Below are 18,871 nucleotides of genomic sequence, written 5' to 3'. Positions count from 1 at the left end.
TCGTCGTCTCACTCACTGCTCTTTGTCTGCCTTTCGTGCTGCACCCATCAGCAGCTTCACTTCAAGTCCAACGTCTTTTACTGTGATCTTCTGCTTCTGTGAACAACAAAGTCTCGTATGTCCACACTTACAATCAGTCCTAAGTGTGATTCTCAGAACCCCCCCCCCCCCCCCCCCCCAACACCAACACACACAGTCCGAACATGACAGAGCTTTGCTTTTAGTTCACAGACTTTTTCTTTCCATTTGTTAACATGTCAGTTATTTGTGTCTCTTTCAAGAAAAATTACATACCGGTAACTTAAATTTGAAAAACAAAATTGCTACATTTCATGATGTCTTTCATAATCTTATTTAGACATTCAGGAGATTATGTTTCTGTATGTATTTGGATTTTTATCTGTATTTGTAGTAGGAAAAAGTGGCTTTATGGCCGATCTAGTTTATAATAATAATCATCATCATCATCATCATCATCATCATCATCATCATCATCATCATCATCATCATCATAATAATAATAATATTGCTGTTGTATGTGAATATTTACTTTGTTGTCAGTAAGTTGGTTTAATAGTTTGTTGGGGAAATCAATTGGTTGTTTGTTCTTTAGAGATGCTCACTTTTATATCACTTGTGAAAACGTGTGAAAGTTTCCACTAATAATGTGCAGTATCTTTACTATTATAACCACAACATCTGGTTTGGAAAAAGTAAATCTGCTTGAATCAAGTCAAGTCAATAAAAGTCACAGTAATGTTACGGTCTACATTATGGTTTTTTTTCATCAGAATTTCACTGAAACCACAATCTTCCCCTCATGTGAAGTCCTGAGTTTTTTAATCAAACGTTATTCTCAGTATATTGTTTTGCTCACAGCCTATCATCACGTTGTAAAATGACAGTTTGATTTCCCTCATAATGTTCCTTAAAAGGGAATTACTGGAAGATGGTTGAGCAATAGCATTTTCCATTTACATACGTTTACTCCTGGAGCATTTCATCCATAGTTTGAGAAGGTGTAATACAACAACGTCACCGAGGACGTGACCATATTTGGGCAGTCCAACGCTGTTGTCACAGGCGACAGAGTCACTCACAACAATACTCCACCCACCTGCAGGTGAGCTGAATCTTGTGGGAGGGGATTGAGAGAGGACAGGTGGGCAATGATATACCCTTTAACATTAAGGTTTTTTTTTTAATCTGATAAAATGTGTATTTCCATTCAGCTTGTGCAGTAAGTTTTGCTTGTGGTGAAACACGTAAAAGAGAGTGATGATTGTTTTTGTTCAACTCGACACAGGGAGGGTAAACAGGTTGTGTGCTGGTGGAGTTGTCCATGAGACTTGAAGAACAGGAGTTGTTTTCCCTCCCTGGCTCCTCCTCTTTCAGCCTTATGTATCTGCTCCGCTTCAAACCCTCGGTCATTCAGCAAAGTGATTGACAGAGAGCTCACGTCCATCACAAAAGACAGACAACCTTCAGCCGCTCGAGGGGAAGAATCGCATCACAAAGGGACTGTTTCTGGAAAGAGGAAGACGTTTCATCTGAAGAAACTCCACAATGGTGTCTGCTGGGTTCCAGATTCTGGGCACTGCTCTGGGGATCCTGGGCTGGATTGGTGCCATCATCGTGTGCGCCATTCCCATGTGGAAGGTCACCGCTTTCATTGGCAGCAACATCGTCACGTCGCAGACCTCCTGGGAAGGCATCTGGATGAACTGTGTGCACCAGAGCACTGGCCAGATGCAGTGTAAAGTCTACGACTCCATGCTGGCCCTCAGCTCTGACTTGCAGGCCGCCCGGGCCCTGATGATCATCTCCATCATTGTGGGCGTCATGGCCATCCTGCTCGCCGTCGCCGGGGGGAAATGCACCAACTGTGTCGAGAACGAATCCTCAAAAACCAAGGTGGGCATTGCATCTGGGGTCCTCTTCATCATCGCTGGGATCCTCTGCCTCATCCCTGTCTGCTGGTCCGCCCACACCATCATCCGAGACTTCTACAACCCGCTCCTGGTCAGCGCCCAGAAGAGAGAGCTGGGAGCCGCGCTGTACATCGGGTGGGGAGCAGCTGCCCTGATGCTGATCGGTGGGGGGATGCTTTGCTGCAACTGCCCCCCTAAAGATGGGGAATCCTTCACTGCGAGGTACAAAGCCGGCCGGTCCGAGGCCTCCGCACCGTCGTCCGAAAAAGGCTACGTCTGAGACGGCTCCAGTGATAAAAGACCTCCACAAAGGAGCATTTATGGGACAGAAGCGCTGTTGGTACTGTTGGTTGAAACTTCAGGATCTGACTTGATGAAAAAGCTTCTCCTCATGAGAGGAACCACACCCAAAGGAGAAAACCAGTTGTAAAGGCTTATTCTGTGTGTTTACTGTATGTGTTGTATGAATATTAGTTAGCCTTTTCTTGTTACTACTCGTACTGTCTTTTTTTTAAAGCTTATGTATGGTTATGTGGATTGTCTTTATGAACTATGTGTATAAGATTCATTATGTGAATTTTACTGTAAATAAATGTTTTTTATCGTTTGTGAGCTACTTGTCTTTGCTCGTCATTTTCTCACAGTACAACTTATCTATTGGTCTCAAAATGATCCAAATCAAACAAATTAAGTTACCGGTACTGACCGTATTTATAGTTTTAAACATCCTATTCTAACTGACTGTCTGAAGCACAGGTGTAAATGATCTGCTCTATTACCCTCAAACCGGAATCCCTACGGTAGAAAAAAAACACCCCAACGGTGTTGAGAAGCAGCTATTGTCTGACTATCCTGTTAATCAGGTTTAGGTGCAGCAAAGGGGAAAAAAGAGGACAGCAAAATGGCTGGAAACCTGTTCTTTGTTCAAACTGTGAGCCTACAGGCAAAGGTATTTGCACTTTGTGGATTCAAAAGATAGAGCTGGAAGAGGAGTAAATATTATCTCCCCTCGTCTATGAGATACAAGACTGTCCTTCCAGTTTTCATCAAGGCTTTTTGTGTTTTTGCCCACTATTTGTTTTGTATGTCATACCAAACCAAGTTAACACAGCTCTGACAAAACTGATTAAGGCTGATGGCATAATCAGCTCTTCTCCTCAGTTGCATCACAATGCAAACTGTGGTCATGCAGATCTCGCGTTTCATCATGAATCCCCTTTAAAATCTTTTAAATACCACATCCAAAGTCTAATAGCGAGGCTGCTTTGGTTTGTCTCCTGTTATTTCTTCGATTTCGAAACTATTCAAGGTCGATTAAGTCATACTAGAAAGAACACATCAGAGGCCAGTTCTGTGTTGCTGGTCTTCTTGCGCTTCCTCTTAAAAGATTTTAGCTGAACATGCTGAAAAAAAACCTCAAGTTTCGAGTGCATGTTTGCTCAAGGTTTCGAGCTGACCTGTGTGTGTGCGTGTGTGTGTGTGTGTGTGTGTGTGTGTGTGTGTGTGTGTGTGTGTGTGTGTGTGTGTGTGTGTGTGTGTGAGGGCACAGCTGGGATCTACGACTATTGTTTCCTGTCTTAGAGCCTTGGCTCGAGGTAACAAAGCCTGTATGCATGGGAACAATGAAAAGAGAGAGAACAAGGTTCATGGACAGCACTTCTCAGTTTTCCCCCTTTGTCCAGTGAGGACAGAAACTCCACCCTGAGAGTTTGAACCACAACGGTAGGCATTTATCTTCTCACAGTCGGACCTCAGTGCCTCACAGCACAGTAAACCTCCTCGGCTCGGTATGGCAGCGTTATTTACCCAACAGTGTTTAATTTATGGACAGTTTGATCATCTTTAATGTGTGTTTCTTTCTTCTAGTATCTTGTGCAGACGTTTGCGGCTGCAGGGGCATAACCATGGCTTCACAGGGCCTTCAGATCATGGGTGTGCTGCTGGCCTTTGTCGGCTGGCTGGGAACAATCATCACCTGCGCCCTGCCCATGTGGAGAGTCACCGCTTTCGTCGGGGCGAACATCGTGACCGCTCAGGTGATCTGGGAGGGCCTGTGGATGACCTGCGTGGTCCAGAGCACGGGCCAGATGCAGTGTAAGGTGTACGACTCCATGTTGGCTCTGCCCCAAGACCTGCAGGCCGCCCGGGCCATGGTGATCATCTCTGTGATCGTCGGGGTGTTCGGCGTCCTCATGGCCATCGTCGGCGGGAAGTGCACGAACTGCATGGAGGACGAAGTAGCCAAGGCCAAAGCCTGCATCGTGTCTGGAGTGATCTTCATAATAGCTGCAATGCTGATCATGATCCCAGTGTCGTGGTCGGCTCACGCCGTCATCAGGGACTTTTACAACCCTCTGGTGACTGCGGCTCAAAGGCGGGAGCTCGGAGCTGCCCTTTACATCGGTTGGGGGGCCGCGGGGCTGCTGCTGCTGGGGGGAGGCCTGCTGTGCAACAACTGCCCCCCTAAAGACAGCAGACCCTACATACCTGCCAAATTCGGCCCCGCGCGAACCGCATCGTCAAACGTCGACTATGTGTGAGTCTTTTTTTCAACTCTCTGTGTAAAAGATCCAAAAGCAGATTTGTTCCTCAAAGCTGAGGAGCTTTATCTGTAAGGTCAAGTTCTATATTTTCTGTAACTGATGTATCTTCATGAACTGTTCCTGTCTTTGGCTTTTAATGTAAATCCTTGTTTTATTTCTTATTTTCACCGATCAGTGAACAGTCTGTCAACAATCCTGACATGGAGTAAAATGATACTTCTCATCTCAATACAAACAAGCTCTTAGATTTTTTTCCCCCCTTTAACATTTATAATCTATAATGATCCACAGTGATGCTGCTGTCACACATCCATCAAAAGAGAAAGGTTTGGTATAATAATACCACTATCCTCTTAAATGGGTCAAATCATTTTTAGAAGTTTTTAAAAGTATAAATAATAACAATAGAAAAAAAATAAAGCTTTGTCCTGTGATTTGGGCCAAATAAAACAGCTTAAATCACAACATAATCTCTTCAACTAAATATTTGTTTTTTTAATCAATGATAGCCAGTACATTGGGAATTAGCCTGAACAATTCAGTGTTGATCAGAAAAGGACTTTAGTTATTAGATTTATAAGCTGTCATTTTTAAAATGTGTTCCAGTGAGTTTGTTGCATGTCTCTAATTTTCCTTGCAGGAGAAAATGAAGTTTCCTGTGGTTTGTCAGTTTGTCACAAACACCATCTTGACTGATTGCATTTAAACTGAATTTAATAATAGAAAATACATGTGAAACTCTTTGTTTGACGTACTGATGACTGCCAGACTTCCTGTTGTCCTCAAATAAAGTTTCTCTGTTCATACTCCTGCTCACTTTTTCCTTCCTTCGCCTGCAGAAATGAAATAGAAACTCACTAACTTCTCATGATGAAGCATGCAGGCATCCACAGGCGGTTTACTCCTGAGACTTTGCTGTGTCTGGGGTAGATGTCGGCCATGCTGTAATCAACAGCTCCATTATCAGGACGCTGATTTACAGTTTCTTTTTCCTGGCAAAATAGATGTCTGTGTCAGAGGCAACACTGTGCTGTGTATGCTTGGAGTCATGTTGCTAAGGTGCTGTTTTATATCTGGAGAGAATGGATATTTACACTTTGCTCAGTAAGAGTACATCTGCCAACTCCTGTCAGCACGATTTATCCAGGCCCTCTTTAATGGTTTTCCTTTTGTGCACGGATTTTCAGTTGAACCCAGAACTGACAAGAGAAACAGTGCAGCCCTGTAATTATTAACCATCGTTCAGCTGAACTGGACACAATCAGACTTTTTTTCAAAAAAGGTCCTCAACAATTACAATATGGAGAATTTATCACAAGCATCTCAAGAAGCCAGGATAAAATTGTGAATGAATTGAGTTGCACTTTCATGTAAAATAGCTTAACCTGAATCAAATCTTATGCCTATAATTAAATTAACCTGATGTGTCTATAATGCACACTCTTCCTTTGAGGCTTAATCACCAATACATGATTTTACCAGTTAATTTCATGTTTTTTGTAAATAAGTGTATTCATACTTTCTTAAAGCAGGGTAATAAATGAAGATACTTTGTTCTATTCCTCTAAATAAACCACTTTAAATCATACAAACAGAACTGATGACAAAATATATTTTATTGTCACAATTAAAAACATATTGAAAATGAAAAATATTCATTACATCACAAACAAAAGTTCTTTTTGAAGCGCTTTCTGTTGCAAAATATATCACAAAAAATGAGAAGAATTCAAATTAATACAGAAATCATTATACAAAACAATAATAATAATTAAAAAAAACATAGCCAAACTCCATCCTCGCTGTATTATTTTAACATACCTTTGAGTTTCAGGTATCTTTCAGAAACAGGAGATCACATTGTGTTAGTCAAAAGTTGTTAGTTGGAATGCAAATCTAGACGTGATAAGCAGCTGAAGTCGGGTCCTGGATGAAGTGTGATGCCTCTAATGTGATGCAGCAGTTCAGACAAATTCCTTTCCGGGTGTTGTGGATTTCGGCGGGGAATATTTGGCCCCGTTGTAGTGATCTCTCCGTGCTGGGCACTGACAGCAGAGGAGAGCGCCGCCAATCAGAAGCAGTCCCGCTGCTCCCCAGCCCAGGTACAAGCAGGCGCCCAGCTCTCTCCTCTGAGCATCGGGCACCAACGGGTTGTAGAAGTCCTTGATGATGTTGTTAGCGGGCAGAGAAACTGTTACAAGACACAGAGCTCCACTCAGGATGAAGAACACGCCGGCGGAGATGGCCACCCGCGCTTTCGCCGCCTTGTCTCCAACACAGGTGGTGCATTTCCCCCCGACAACAGAGAGGAGCAGGCCGAACAGAGAGGAGAGGATGGCGATGACCACCATGGCTCGTGCCGCCTGGAGGTCCGGAGGCAGAGCCAGGAGGGAGTCGTAGACCTTGCACTGCATCTGACCCGTGCTCTGCACCACACAGGTCATCCACAGTCCTTCCCAGATCGTCTGAGCCACCACGATGTTGTTCCCAATGAAAGCAGACACTTTCCACAGGGGCAGCATGCAGATCAGTATGTTTCCAATCCATCCGAGCACCGCCAGCCCGACACCCAGAACCTGCAGTCCTAAAGATGCCATCACCGTTTGCTGTTGTTACTCTTTTTCTCTTGCTGTGGTTCTGCTCTTCTTATGAGCGCCAACTAAAAATGTCTCTTGCTGTGGAGACGTTTTATATGACTACAAATGCCCCCCCACGCCCCCATGTCACCCCCTTCCAGCCCTTCTCTTCCGACCTCTGGGTGGGCTTGGCTCCACTGGTAAGACATAAACATCTATCAAGCAGCCTTTGAGTTCAGTGGCGTCTCTCTCCCACAAAGAGGCCCTAGCAGAGCCCCAGCAGAGCCCCAGCAGAGCCCCAGCAGAGCCCCAGCAGAGCTCAGGGAAAGAAAGGGAGCTTTAATAGTGTGGTGACATCAAAGATGTCCATAACTCAAACATAGAAACTGCATGACATGACCATTTTTTAAAATTAATTCTACACCTCTGACTGTGCCAAGCTGTTGTAAAAATGAACCTTTTTCAATGGCGAGAGAGCAAATTTCAGATGTGCAGAAAGTCTCACAAATAAGAAATTATAGTAAGACATGCAATAAGCCAGTGCATACGGGGTAGTCGCTTCAGGTGAAATTAGGTGTCAGAAGGAATGAAAAGACATCCCAGCTTCCATCCTAACTGAATTTGGGAGAAGGCAGTTTACAACCCGGCCACCAGGGAAAACACTGAGAGACAAACAACAATACAGAGTCATAATCACACATATACTGTCATCCATTAATCTCAAACAAATATATATTTACTATGAAGGGAAGCTCGGTTACTTAGAGGAAAATGTGAAAACTTTGCACGGACACTTGGAATCAAACAGGGAATGATTTCACTGAGACAAGTCGAACCACTACACCACTATGCAGCCACCTGCTGGTGCAGTGCAGGCTAAATGCTGCACCAACACAAAAGAACACATGGCTGCATAATAATATCATTTAAAGGACTAAAACCATCCCTCCTAATTGATTGGAATAAAAGCTTTGACAGGTCTCTCTTTTATGTTCTTGTTTTGTGCATGGACGTTTGACACGTCCACATGAGGACATATGACAGTGAACAGGTCTGCTGAAGCTCACAATGGAGGTGGAGTCACTCAGCTTGACGTCTAAAACATGACGAAATGTGGTGGGAAAGCCGACTTTAAGTGGCTGTTACTTGTGTTCAGTAGGAATATTGAAAATATAGATGTATTCTGATAAAATGCAAATGCGGAGACAATCAAGTTTAACTCAAGTCATCACAAGCGCATAAAAGAAAATACACTGATAAGAATATAATGTGATCAAATGCAATATCTTAAAATCTAAAAAATAAAGAAACAAATAAGGCTTTCTCTTGTGATTTGGGCCAAATAAAACAGATTAAATCACAGCATAATGTCTTCAACTAAAGATATTTTTTTCTTTTTTTTTTTTAATCAATGACGTACCATTAAGATTTAGCATAAACAAATACGTTTTGATCAGAAACGGACTTTGATTATTAGATTTAAGCTGTAATTATTTTTTTAAATTTGTCCCAGTGAGTTTGTTGCATGTCTCTAGTTGTCCTGGGAGAAGAAAAGGCAGTTTCCTATGATTTGCCAAAGTGTGTCACAACCACCATCTTAGCTGATTGCAGTAAAACTGAATTTAATAATAGGAAATACATGTGAAGCTCAAAACCCAACTGCCAGCCTTCCTGTTGTCCTCAAATAAATCTTCCTTGTTCACGCTCCTACTTACTTTTTTCCTTCCTTCGCCTGCAGCCACACTGTAATAGAACAGAAACTCACTAACTTCTCATGGTATCTTCATATCTTCATGGTATAATTCAAGTTCAAGTTGGGTAGTTTACATATCTGTAGCTGCAATCACCCAAACACATTCAGGTTATGCAGCGTTCCGCCGGAGAGACTGCGCTGATGAGACTCACTAATTGACCACAGGTGTTTCTCATCAGGGGAACTCGAAATAACCAATCGCAAACCGAACCACCATGTGGATATAAAAGCTGCTTGAGCACACTGCCTTCAGTTTGTGAAGCACACTGGACTTCTCCTGCCCGCTGACCGAGACAACATGGCGTCTGCAGGTGTCCAGATTCTTGCCGTTGCTCTGGCGTGCATTGGCTTCATGGGTGACATCATCATCTGCGCCCTGCCCATGTGGAAGGTGACTGCCTTCATCGGGAGCAACATTGTGACGGCGCAGACTTTCTGGGAGGGCCTCTGGATGAACTGCGTGAAGCAGAGCACTGGACAGATGCAGTGCAAGGTCTACGACTCCATGCTGGCTCTGCCTCAGGACCTGCAGGCGGCCCGGGCCCTGGTCGTCATCTCCATCTTGGTGGTGTTCATGGGAATCCTGCTTGCCGTGGCCGGGGGAAACTGCACCAACTGCATCGAGGACGAGCTGGCCAAGAGGAAGGTGGCGGCCATCGCGGGGGTCTTCGTCGTCATTGGTGGGATCCTGTGCCTGATCCCTGTGTGCTGGACCGCTCATGAGATCATCCGGACCTTCTACAACCCCATTATGACCGACGCGCAGAGGAGGGAGCTGGGAGCGTCGCTCTTCATCGGCTGGGGGTCTGCAGGCCTTCTGGTGTTCGGAGGAGCACTTCTGATGTCTCACCTCTGCTCTCCGGACCAGAGAGGGAAGGACCGGTACCCCTACAGTGCCCACTATGTGAGGTCCGGGCCACCAACCACCTCCGGAGCAAGTGTGAACGCTTATGTTTAAATCTGCAACTTTTCTGGCTGCACAGCTGAAGCTTTCAGACACTGGACTTTAATCTTTTATGGTGAATGCAAAATATAATTTGTTTTTTTTTAATAAAAGTTCTTTTAAACTATATTTTTTGCCTTTGTCATTTCACGGAAGTCTAATTTGACTCATTTTTAAAACAAGATGATGGATTAATTCTAACATGCAACCTTGGCTCTGCTTCATGAGTACAAAACTGTTCAAATCTGGGGAAAAAGACTGACATAAAGGGTTTTCAGTAGACTATGATTGCCACAAATAAAGCAGAAAATGCCTTGACTTCGTACTTTCCACTATGGTAAGCAAAAGTCTTTGTCAATGAGACTGTAATTGTCAAAGAAGCGATAAACTTTTGGCTTTCATCCAGTAATTCACTGTCTAGTCTCTTGACCTGTATTGCATGTCTGGAAAGCACCAACTTAAAGTAATGAGACCGTTCTTTTTTTTGGGGGGGGGGGAAAACTAATTCTGCAGCCTGCTCCAAGTCTCAATCATGGCAGGAATATTGCAGTTGGGGCTTTTAAATGGCAGACTTGATTGTTGAAACGAGGGGTAAAGACTCAACTACATTCATGCCATACGTTACCTCCTCCTGCACTCTATAATTAACTATCAAGATTTTGTAACTTATGATTTTCTTTACATCCCATGGGGAAATCTCTGCATAAACCCATTTATCTACACACACTTGGGAATGGTGGACATAATTTTGGTAAAACCAACCATAATGTAAATTTAATGGACTCATAAAAAACACAATTTAACGAAGCAATTGTTCTAACATTTAGAAAAGCTTTGCTGCTGTTTTTGGTAGTGGAAAGAAGCTGGACTACTGGCACATAATTGGGAAGTTCAACTTAAAGGCCCTGGCTTGGAATCAAATGATTTCTTTAAGCCCTTTGTTAAAATGTTCCTTGCAAAAAAGTCAAATGATTTGCTAGAAATTCAGGAGAAGGTGAAGTCTAATGTGGCTTGTTCTTGACATAACTGGACGGGTACTTTAAACCTTTTTCCTTTCGTGCTGAATCACACAAGTGTTTGTTTACATGATCCCTTTTGTTAACTTCAATCTTGTTCAGAGCGTTTGCCGTGAACAGGAATCAGGTCGAGCAGGAAATCCACAAACCAAGTCTCCTCCCTGTTGCTTCACTAACACCTGCAGTGTAAAAGAAGACTCATACTGCAAAACAAGTCGAGTGAAAGCTTGTGCTAAAATGGTGTCAACCAAGGCCGAGTGTTGATTCCGTTGCGCCGGTCACTTTCAAACACTCGGGACTCTCTTCTGGACACCATGCAGACTCAGCTCGTCGGTGTGTCTTTGGCCGTCATTGGATTTCTCGGCACCATCCTCATCTGTGGGCTGCCGATGTGGAAGGTGACGGCTTTCGTAGGTTCAAACATCGTCACCTCCCAGATCTTCTGGGAAGGTCTGTGGATGAACTGCGTCGTCCAGAGCACGGGTCAGTCTCAGTGTAAAGCCTACGACTCCATTCTGGCTCTGCCGCGGGACCTGCAGGTCGGGAGAGCTCTGATCTGCAGCTCCATCGGCGTCGGCGTGGTGGCCATCGGGCTCGTCGTGGTCGGGGCCCACTGCACCAACTTCTTCCGCTACGACCGGCGGCACAAAGCCAACATTGGCCTGTCTGGAGGCGTGGTGTTCATCATCGCAGGACTGCTCTGCATTGTGCCTGTCAGTCTGACGGCTCACAACATCATCACAGGTTTCTTCAGCCCCGAGGCTATCGAGGAGAGGCGGGGCGAGCTGGGAGCCTCCATATACGTGGGCTGGGCGTCTGGAGCCCTGCTGGTCCTTGGAGGAGGGATCCTGTGCAGCACTTTTGGATGCTGAGGTCACGTTGGAAACAACACAACCGTGACTGATATGTTGACTGTGATCATTAGCCTGTGATGGCTTTTATTCTCCTTTCGAATTGCACTATGACATTTTCTAAATATCTGTGAAAACAATTGAGAATGTAACAAATCTATTCTTGTAGGTTTCAAAATGATTTGGTAAGAGTGCACCTGATATGTAAAGAGGGTTTTTTTGTTGTTTTTTTTAGGCAAACATCTGTGTTTATTTTACACTCCACAATGTTGACAAAAGATAAAGACCAATGCTGGTTTTTTAACAAGAATCACTAATATCCATGATTGTATGCCTGTGTATAAATAACTGCTTTTGTATTTTTTACCTTGACCTACTTCTTTCAGTAGCAGCACTCAGAATGTCTGAAATTAAAATAAATGAGAAATAACAAACATAGATTTATCATCCCAGTGTGATTGACCGTCTCAGGTCTCGTTTTATTTCTTCTGTCATTTTTATACCTTATCAATACATTTTGACTTTTCACTTTCGCAACAATGTCTGTAGGATCTGCAAATCAAATATTTATTCAACATATTTTATGTCTCAAAGACACTGAGGGTCAGGCAATGTTACTGTAAAATATGCAAGGCCCAACTTCAGCTGCGTCCTTAAAGGCCAGAGAAACTTACTTATGTTTAAGCTTAGGCATGTTTGAGTACTTTCTTTATTGACTGACCCTTTTAAAGTTGCCTCTCTCCACAATGCATTTGCATTTCTTTGTTGATCTTCGTGTCATCTGACTTTTTAAGTCTTTACGGAAAACAACTGTGGAGCATAGGTTCCTCTCTCTTCCGCCTGACAAGAGAAATGTTTTGCAGAGTTTCTTTTCACAGGAACTGTGTCGGGTTTTGTATTTTTCGTGGTGACGGAGAGTAGCTTTGCTGCTTTTTTTTTGGTTTTGCTGCAGCAGAAGTGTGTATTTAATTTTTTTTTTATAAATGGGGGGTCAGGGCAGGCTGATTGGAGGTCTGGCTTTCAGTCTCTTGGGTATTCTAGGAGTGTGTTTGACGTGTGGGCTTCCAATGTGGCGTGAGACATCTTTTGTAGGAGCAAATATTGTGACCGCACAAACGGTAAGGCCATGGTTTTTACATATTGACGGTTATGTTGGCAGGCAGATGTATTACTTTCATCATTCTGCAATTTTCATTCCAATATCCATTACATTGAGTGACCGTATCGTTGGCAGGATGAGGTCTACTCAGGATTAAAACGTTGATATACAACGTGTGAGCAGTTTTCCTTTCATACAGTTTGTCACTGATCCTTCGAAGGAACCTGTGTATTTTCCTAAGCTATTCAATAATAATGAAAGATTGAATTAAATATGGGGGCATATTCAATCTGATTGGCAGCCACCTCGGCCCTCCAAACCTTCCACATCATTGTTTTGAAGTGATGAATTACCATCTGATAAAGTATAATTTAAAGGAAATGTCTTTTATTTGAACAAGGATTATAGAACTAGACATTATTGCTTCAATTTATTGTTGAGGATATTTAAATGTAAGTAAATCTTACACTGTGTGCTATTTGACGGTGCTACATTAGTGTTTATTAATTATTTTGTTCTTAAATAAACTGTATAGAAATAGCAGATGTTGATGAGACTGCTATAACTGAGCAGATTTGTCCAAATGATCCATTTCCCCAAAGAGGTATAAATGACAAAAGCAAGATAATGAAATAAATACAAAAACTAAACAATTAAAGGGTTTGTTTCCATTCCGGTCTCTAAATGTTAAAGAGAACTGTCAGTAGTGGCTTTATCTTTCATATTAGTTTTCTGTGAACTGCCCAAGTATAACTCTTGATAACCCTCGTGTGTCCCCATGACTAAATGATCGACATTCATCTCTGCTCTCCTGTGTGACATCATATATTGTGTTTTGTCCAGCTTCCAAACTGTTAATGTCGGTCCTTGTCTGTCTCTGAGGTGTGGGATGGTCTGTGGCTGCACTGCATTTTCCAATCAACAGGCCAAATGCAGTGCAAGAGACACACAACGTCCATCACGCTGACCACTGACATCCAGGCAGGACGCGCCCTCACACTCATCTCCATCCTTGCCGGGATTCTGGGGTTCATCGTCACTCTCCTCGGAGGAGGAGTAGTCAACTGTAGCGGGGATCCCCCCGACCCCCTCCAGCCTCCTTCCACTTCTTCTTCCAAAAAGAAGGTGATGATGCTGAGGACATGTGCATCAGTTGCACAGACTTATTATAGATGCTACTTGTTCTTTTGTACTGCTTGTATTTTCTTAAGTTTTCAGTTTGTACATCAATCAGGGGTTCAGCCTCCCTTTTTTGTTCTCATTTCTCTGCAAAATCCTCCAGTTAGACACCAAAACACAGTACGTGTGAACAAGCTGACTTTCTTACACACGGAGGTAACGGCTCTCATTTTCGTATTATACTGACGTGGAAGACATGCATCACACTGACAGAAAAGTCCCAACAGGATTGAAATCAGGGATATTCTCGATGTGACGAAGGAGAGCTAAGACCGCAAGCCCAGACAAGGTTTCACAGTCGATCACATTTATTAACATCATTATTGTCATTTTCTGATGGATTTCACTGTGGTCTCTTGTGTGCTTTATATTTCCAGGTAAGCTTACTGGGTGGAGTTCTGTGCTTGTTGTCTGGCGTCTTGAGCCTGATTTCAGTCAGCTGGTCAGCAGCAGCCACCCTTTCCTTCTACAACGACCCGTTGGTGCCCGCCGCCTTAAAAAGAGAGGTGGGCTCCTCCATCTACATCGGCTGGGCCTCCTCGGCGCTGCTCCTGCTCAGCGGCGCTCTCCTCTGCTTCGTCTGTGGGCGAGAGCAGAGACCTCTTCCCTCGTACTACTACTTGCCGTACAACTCCAGCACTCAGTTCACTGACAGCTCGTCCCGCATGGCTAGCATGAGGGCGGATTTTCTAAGACCGAACAACCCTACAATGGTGAACCACACAGCTCAAGTGCATCAGCAGGACTCCCTGAACTCAAAGATGGCTGGAATTTATAATCAAACTCAGGGGAGATATTAAGATCTGAGCAAGAGACTTTTGGCTGCAATATAATAAAACACATCAGTGCCACCAGATAAGAGGACAGGACAAAATTACATACGAATAGCTTTGCTTAACATGAAACTCTTTCAAATGGTCTTTTATAATGGTTAGAATGTGTGTCATTTCCCCCTCTGCTGATGTTGTAGAATGACAAAATGGAAAGTCACATTCATTGTGTTTCTTTAATTATGTTACCGGTGCAGTGCTCATTGATTAACATGAGAAAAACTCATAATCATCCCGAACAGGCTCATCTGTTCATCTTACAGGGTCATCAGTAAAAATGTAATTGTAACCTAAAACCAATATTATATGAAAGTAAAAATCCGTCTCTCCATTTGACAGCAAACCACTAAATAGCCACAAATCCATTTTTAGACTGTGTGTGAAAAGTGGAGAACCTGGAATAAATGTATGCATGCACAGGGAAATCAAGTAAATCTAAGAGCACCAAGATACCTTAATATCCCAAATTAAAATTTTCTCACCAACAATGTCATACTTTGTTTATATGCAGAACTATTGGGAGCAGATTACAAAGTAAAAAAGTTTGAATTTAAAAATAAGTGCTCAGGTTAACACAAACAAGCCATATACTGTTTTGACTGATTACACTTGCATGTTTTTTTACCTCTATATTGTTTTATTTATAACTTGGATGACTTTACACACAATAACCTGGTCATATATTTCCTGATCATGTTGCTTGTTTATTTTCCATTTTCCTTGTGTCTAGTTTTCCAAGAGAAGCTGTACTTGGTCAGAGCAGTGCTAATAAAGACAAAGGGATTTGTGGTTTTAGTGTGAGCTCTTGTAATTCTTTGAAGATATTTACTCCATTTCCACTTCGCGGTGATATTTACCCTTCCTCATATCAAAACAACACACTGTATCTAGTTAACAACAACAATAACAACAACAAAAAGACTCCCTTCACTGTCAAATATGTGACTGAATAGATTTTCTGAGCGTTTGAGAGGAACTTAAGAATAGATAAACACTCCAGTAATATTGTAAAATGCTTGCAGCTTTGCTGGAGTTAGTTTTAAAAATCACTCGGATAAGTAAAAGACAAGATCATGTTTGTTATGTCGGGGATGCCAAGTATGCGATACACATTATAAACATCACAAACAGTGGTGAAGGTGAACTCCTCTTAATGTTCCGTTTGTTGACCACAATGCAGTGACACAAACTGAATGAATCAATGAATGAATGCTGAATATAGCCATGTAATGCCAACATGTGCCATGTTTGGTCCAGATGAATGAATCAAAACCAGTGATACAATTATACAACTATTGGACACCTCATTTCAAATAATTGCAAACACCGAGGGAATTAATCTAAATAACGTAGTCAAACAAACCCTTTACATTTATCACAGAAATAACACGGAAAAAAAACGTTGCATTCAATGTGAAAAGTACAAAAAACACTAAACAAACTTGTGGTTTGCACTGAAAAATAAATCAATCCCAGATCTGTTTATATTAGACAAATATTGACATGTTTCATTTACAGCTTCAGACCACATGATGCAAACTGCAATGGATTATCTGGTTTATGTGGTGGGATACCTGACACCTTCAAACAATTACACAAATATCGACCACATATTTCCACCAATGCTGTGTTGTACAAAAATAATGGGAATTTTCCCAAATAACTAATTTAACAGGCTGGATACTCCCCCTCCAGTTCCAGGTTTTAACACCTTTGAAATGCATTAGGGTTTGTCCTCCATATAGAATTGGTCTTGGAGCCTGCACTGGCCTGTGGACGGCTCTCTGCTCCAGCACACCTGACTGAAATGAATCATCCCTGATGAAGCCCTGAAAACACCTGAAGTCTTCAGCTTAATGCCTGTTCTGTGGTTTCCTGATCTCAACGCTGCACACTGAGGGAAAACACTAAAGAGTCTGTCGGCTGCTCGCTGGATATTTAACCCTTCTTACAGCACTGAAGGTATTCAAACAAGTTACTGGTATTGTCTGATGGAATACTTTGACTTTAGTATACTGTATTTTGACTTCATTGTCGTCTCACCCTGAGATACTGTGAGGAGGTCAAACTGCTCTGGCATTGAGCGGAATCCTAAACTCTGATCTGATTAACGACGGATTATTCTGGTTGCTGTTGTCATAAACATAAACTGGGTTAATTTAAGCAATGGATGAGATGGGTTGAGGTTCTATTTGGGGCGGCAGCCTTTTTCTCAAGTCGGCTAAACCTGCAATTCAGTGACATTTCTTGAATGTTTGTCCTTGAAGTCCATTTTTGCTCAAAGCCTTTATTTTTATATTTAAGATAATGATTCAGGACAGTGTGTGCATGGCTCTAAGCTTTTTGTGTGTTGTTCTTTCTTTAGGGGTTTTGAAATGTCCCGTTTCCTGCAGCTGAAGTGACTTGGTTTGGTGAGAGTTCTTGACAAACCAGTTTCGTATGACAGAAGAAAACTCCTCCTCTGCCTCCCCCCCCTGAGCGTCATACTTTTCAGACGAGGAAACTGGTCAGTTTCGAGTGGGTGAAATTTTAAATATCTCACTGAGCTTCTTCACATATCCCTTCAGCTCTCGGTAGTAGATAACTTTTCTCGTCCCAAGAGACCAGCGCAGCTTCAGGATGGTGTCTGCTTGTAGACAGATTCTGGCTTTGTCCCTGGCCGTCATCGGGTTTTTCGGGAGCATCATCATTTGTGCGCTCCCCACCTGGAAAGTCACAGCCTTCATCGGTGCCAACATCGTCACGTCTCAGGTGATCTGGGAGGGTTTATGGATGAACTGTGTAACCCAGAGTACCGGCCAGATGCAGTGCAAGGTCTACGATTCCCTGCTGGCCTTGCCTCAGGACCTGCAGGCTGCCAGAGCGCTGGTGGTCATCGCCATCATTGTCGGCGTGTTTGGCATCCTGCTCGGTGTGATTGGAGGCAAATGCACCAACTTCGTGGAAGACGAAGCTCAAAAGTGCAAAGTGGCCATTGCTTCTGGAATCGTCTTCATCGTCGCAGGTCTGATGGTGCTCGTGCCCGTCTGCTGGACCGCCAACACCATCATTCGGGATTTCTACAACCCGATCCTGACCAACGCTCAGAGGAGGGAGCTGGGGGCTTCGCTCTACATCGGCTGGGGGTCGGCGGGGCTGCTGTTCCTGGGGGGAGGCATCCTCTGCAGCTCCTGTCCTCCCCGCGATGAGACGGACTATGACGTCAAGTACTCCAAAGCTCGCTCCGTGGACAGCAGCAAGGCCTATGTTTAGGTCGAGGATTTTGTGCCAATTATTTCCTCCAAAGCCAAATTCAGTCAGAGGAACTCAACAATGTGAATTTTCTTTTGTCTTTCAGTATGAATGTGGAACTTTTGTTTAATTTCTGTCAAACCGCCAGATCACATCAATCGATCATGCTGTGAAATTGTACTTCTGTCTACATTGTTTATACCGTTTTATAGATTGTTGTTCAAATTGCCACTTTTCTGAAATGTGATATTGGGATGATTTTAATGTCTTAATGTTTAAACATTTTCTTTACCTCCACTATTATAGTTGAAACTGGCAGAATATTGATATAAAATTTGTTGTTTTTAATAAACATTTTATTCACAATCTGTTTCTTGTCATTTATGATGTGATATTTTACTTTCTAAAAGGTAGCTATACTTACAATGACAAATCCTGGAAAGATGTAGATCTGGTTTTACAAGCACTGAAAGAATCTCTCCAAACTGGTTGTGACGTCGCCGGTCTGCCCAAGAAATGAGGCCAAACATGTCGACACGACTCTACGTCTTTAGCATCCCCAATTTCTTATCTTGTTTTAGCCAATACAAACTTAATTTTGAATGCATATGTCAGTCTTAATCCCTATTATGGTAATGAATAAATTCGACTCCAGATTCTTTAGAACTCTGCAAGGATGAGATTAGATTACAGATTTTGAGCCTGATTAGTTTACTGTGCTTGCTCCCATGTTGCAGGTGTGAGGGGCTTTCTGCTCATTTCAAACTGGTTATTCAGCATCGCGGATGCTTCCTGTGTGAAACTGGTTTGTCTCCTTCTCAAATATTGGGTTCCCTCTCCTCTGGTTACAAAGGCTTTCTGTGTGCATACAGTTCACGTGCACTGTTAAGCCTGCACAAAAGCTGTGGTCCTCACTAAT

The 18,871-nt window shown here is 42.9% G+C and overlaps 6 protein-coding genes across 7 annotated transcripts in view; 5 read left to right on the top strand and 1 right to left on the bottom strand.

Moving 5' to 3' along the window:
• The first annotated feature begins 1,375 nt into the window (after positions 1-1,375).
• On the top strand, positions 1,376-2,543 carry LOC308139091 (claudin-4-like). Its single transcript, XM_080508420.1, has one exon. It carries the CDS (start codon positions 1,567-1,569, stop codon positions 2,209-2,211), a length of 645 nt encoding a protein of 214 aa, XP_080364546.1. The 5' UTR covers positions 1,376-1,566; the 3' UTR covers positions 2,212-2,543.
• Positions 2,544-3,835: 1,292 nt separating this feature from the next.
• On the top strand, positions 3,836-4,471 carry LOC308139092 (claudin-4-like; the record flags this gene model as incomplete). The annotated part of the gene is made up of 1 exon (XM_080508421.1): positions 3,836-4,471. The coding sequence occupies one exon, from the start codon at positions 3,836-3,838 to the stop codon at positions 4,469-4,471; it is 636 nt and encodes a 211-aa protein (XP_080364547.1).
• Positions 4,472-6,438: 1,967 nt separating this feature from the next.
• Positions 6,439-18,871, bottom strand: part of LOC308139095 (claudin-4-like) — a gene marked incomplete at both ends in the record, with an annotated part of 86,946 nt that continues 74,513 nt past the window's right edge. Inside the window, one exon of one of the 2 annotated variants that reach the window (XM_080508425.1) lies at positions 6,439-7,074. In XM_080508425.1, coding sequence (XP_080364551.1) covers positions 6,439-7,071 — 633 coding nt within the window. Of the gene's footprint in view, positions 7,075-18,871 lie in introns of those variants that run through there. The other variant, XM_080508424.1, reaches the window with a different exon arrangement.
• Positions 9,102-11,634, top strand: LOC308139193 (claudin-6-like; the record flags this gene model as incomplete). The annotated part of the gene is made up of 2 exons (XM_080508539.1): positions 9,102-9,741; positions 11,015-11,634. 2 exons carry the CDS (start codon positions 9,102-9,104, stop codon positions 11,632-11,634), a joined length of 1,260 nt encoding a protein of 419 aa, XP_080364665.1.
• LOC308139192 (claudin-4-like) lies at positions 12,597-14,691 on the top strand (the record flags this gene model as incomplete). Its single annotated transcript, XM_080508538.1, has 3 exons — positions 12,597-12,731; positions 13,595-13,837; positions 14,269-14,691. The coding sequence occupies 3 exons, from the start codon at positions 12,597-12,599 to the stop codon at positions 14,689-14,691; spliced, it is 801 nt and encodes a 266-aa protein (XP_080364664.1).
• On the top strand, positions 17,341-18,185 carry LOC308139094 (claudin-4-like; the record flags this gene model as incomplete). The annotated part of the gene is made up of 1 exon (XM_080508423.1): positions 17,341-18,185. One exon carries the CDS (start codon positions 17,341-17,343, stop codon positions 17,971-17,973), a length of 633 nt encoding a protein of 210 aa, XP_080364549.1. The 3' UTR covers positions 17,974-18,185.

The sequence above is a fragment of the Blennius ocellaris genome (assembly GCF_963422515.1).
Source record: "Blennius ocellaris genome assembly, chromosome: 14".
In the NCBI taxonomy this organism is placed as follows: domain Eukaryota; kingdom Metazoa; phylum Chordata; class Actinopteri; order Blenniiformes; family Blenniidae; genus Blennius; species Blennius ocellaris.
The sequence above is the reverse complement of the archived record's forward strand: the minus strand, read 5'-3'. Positions and strand labels throughout refer to the sequence as shown.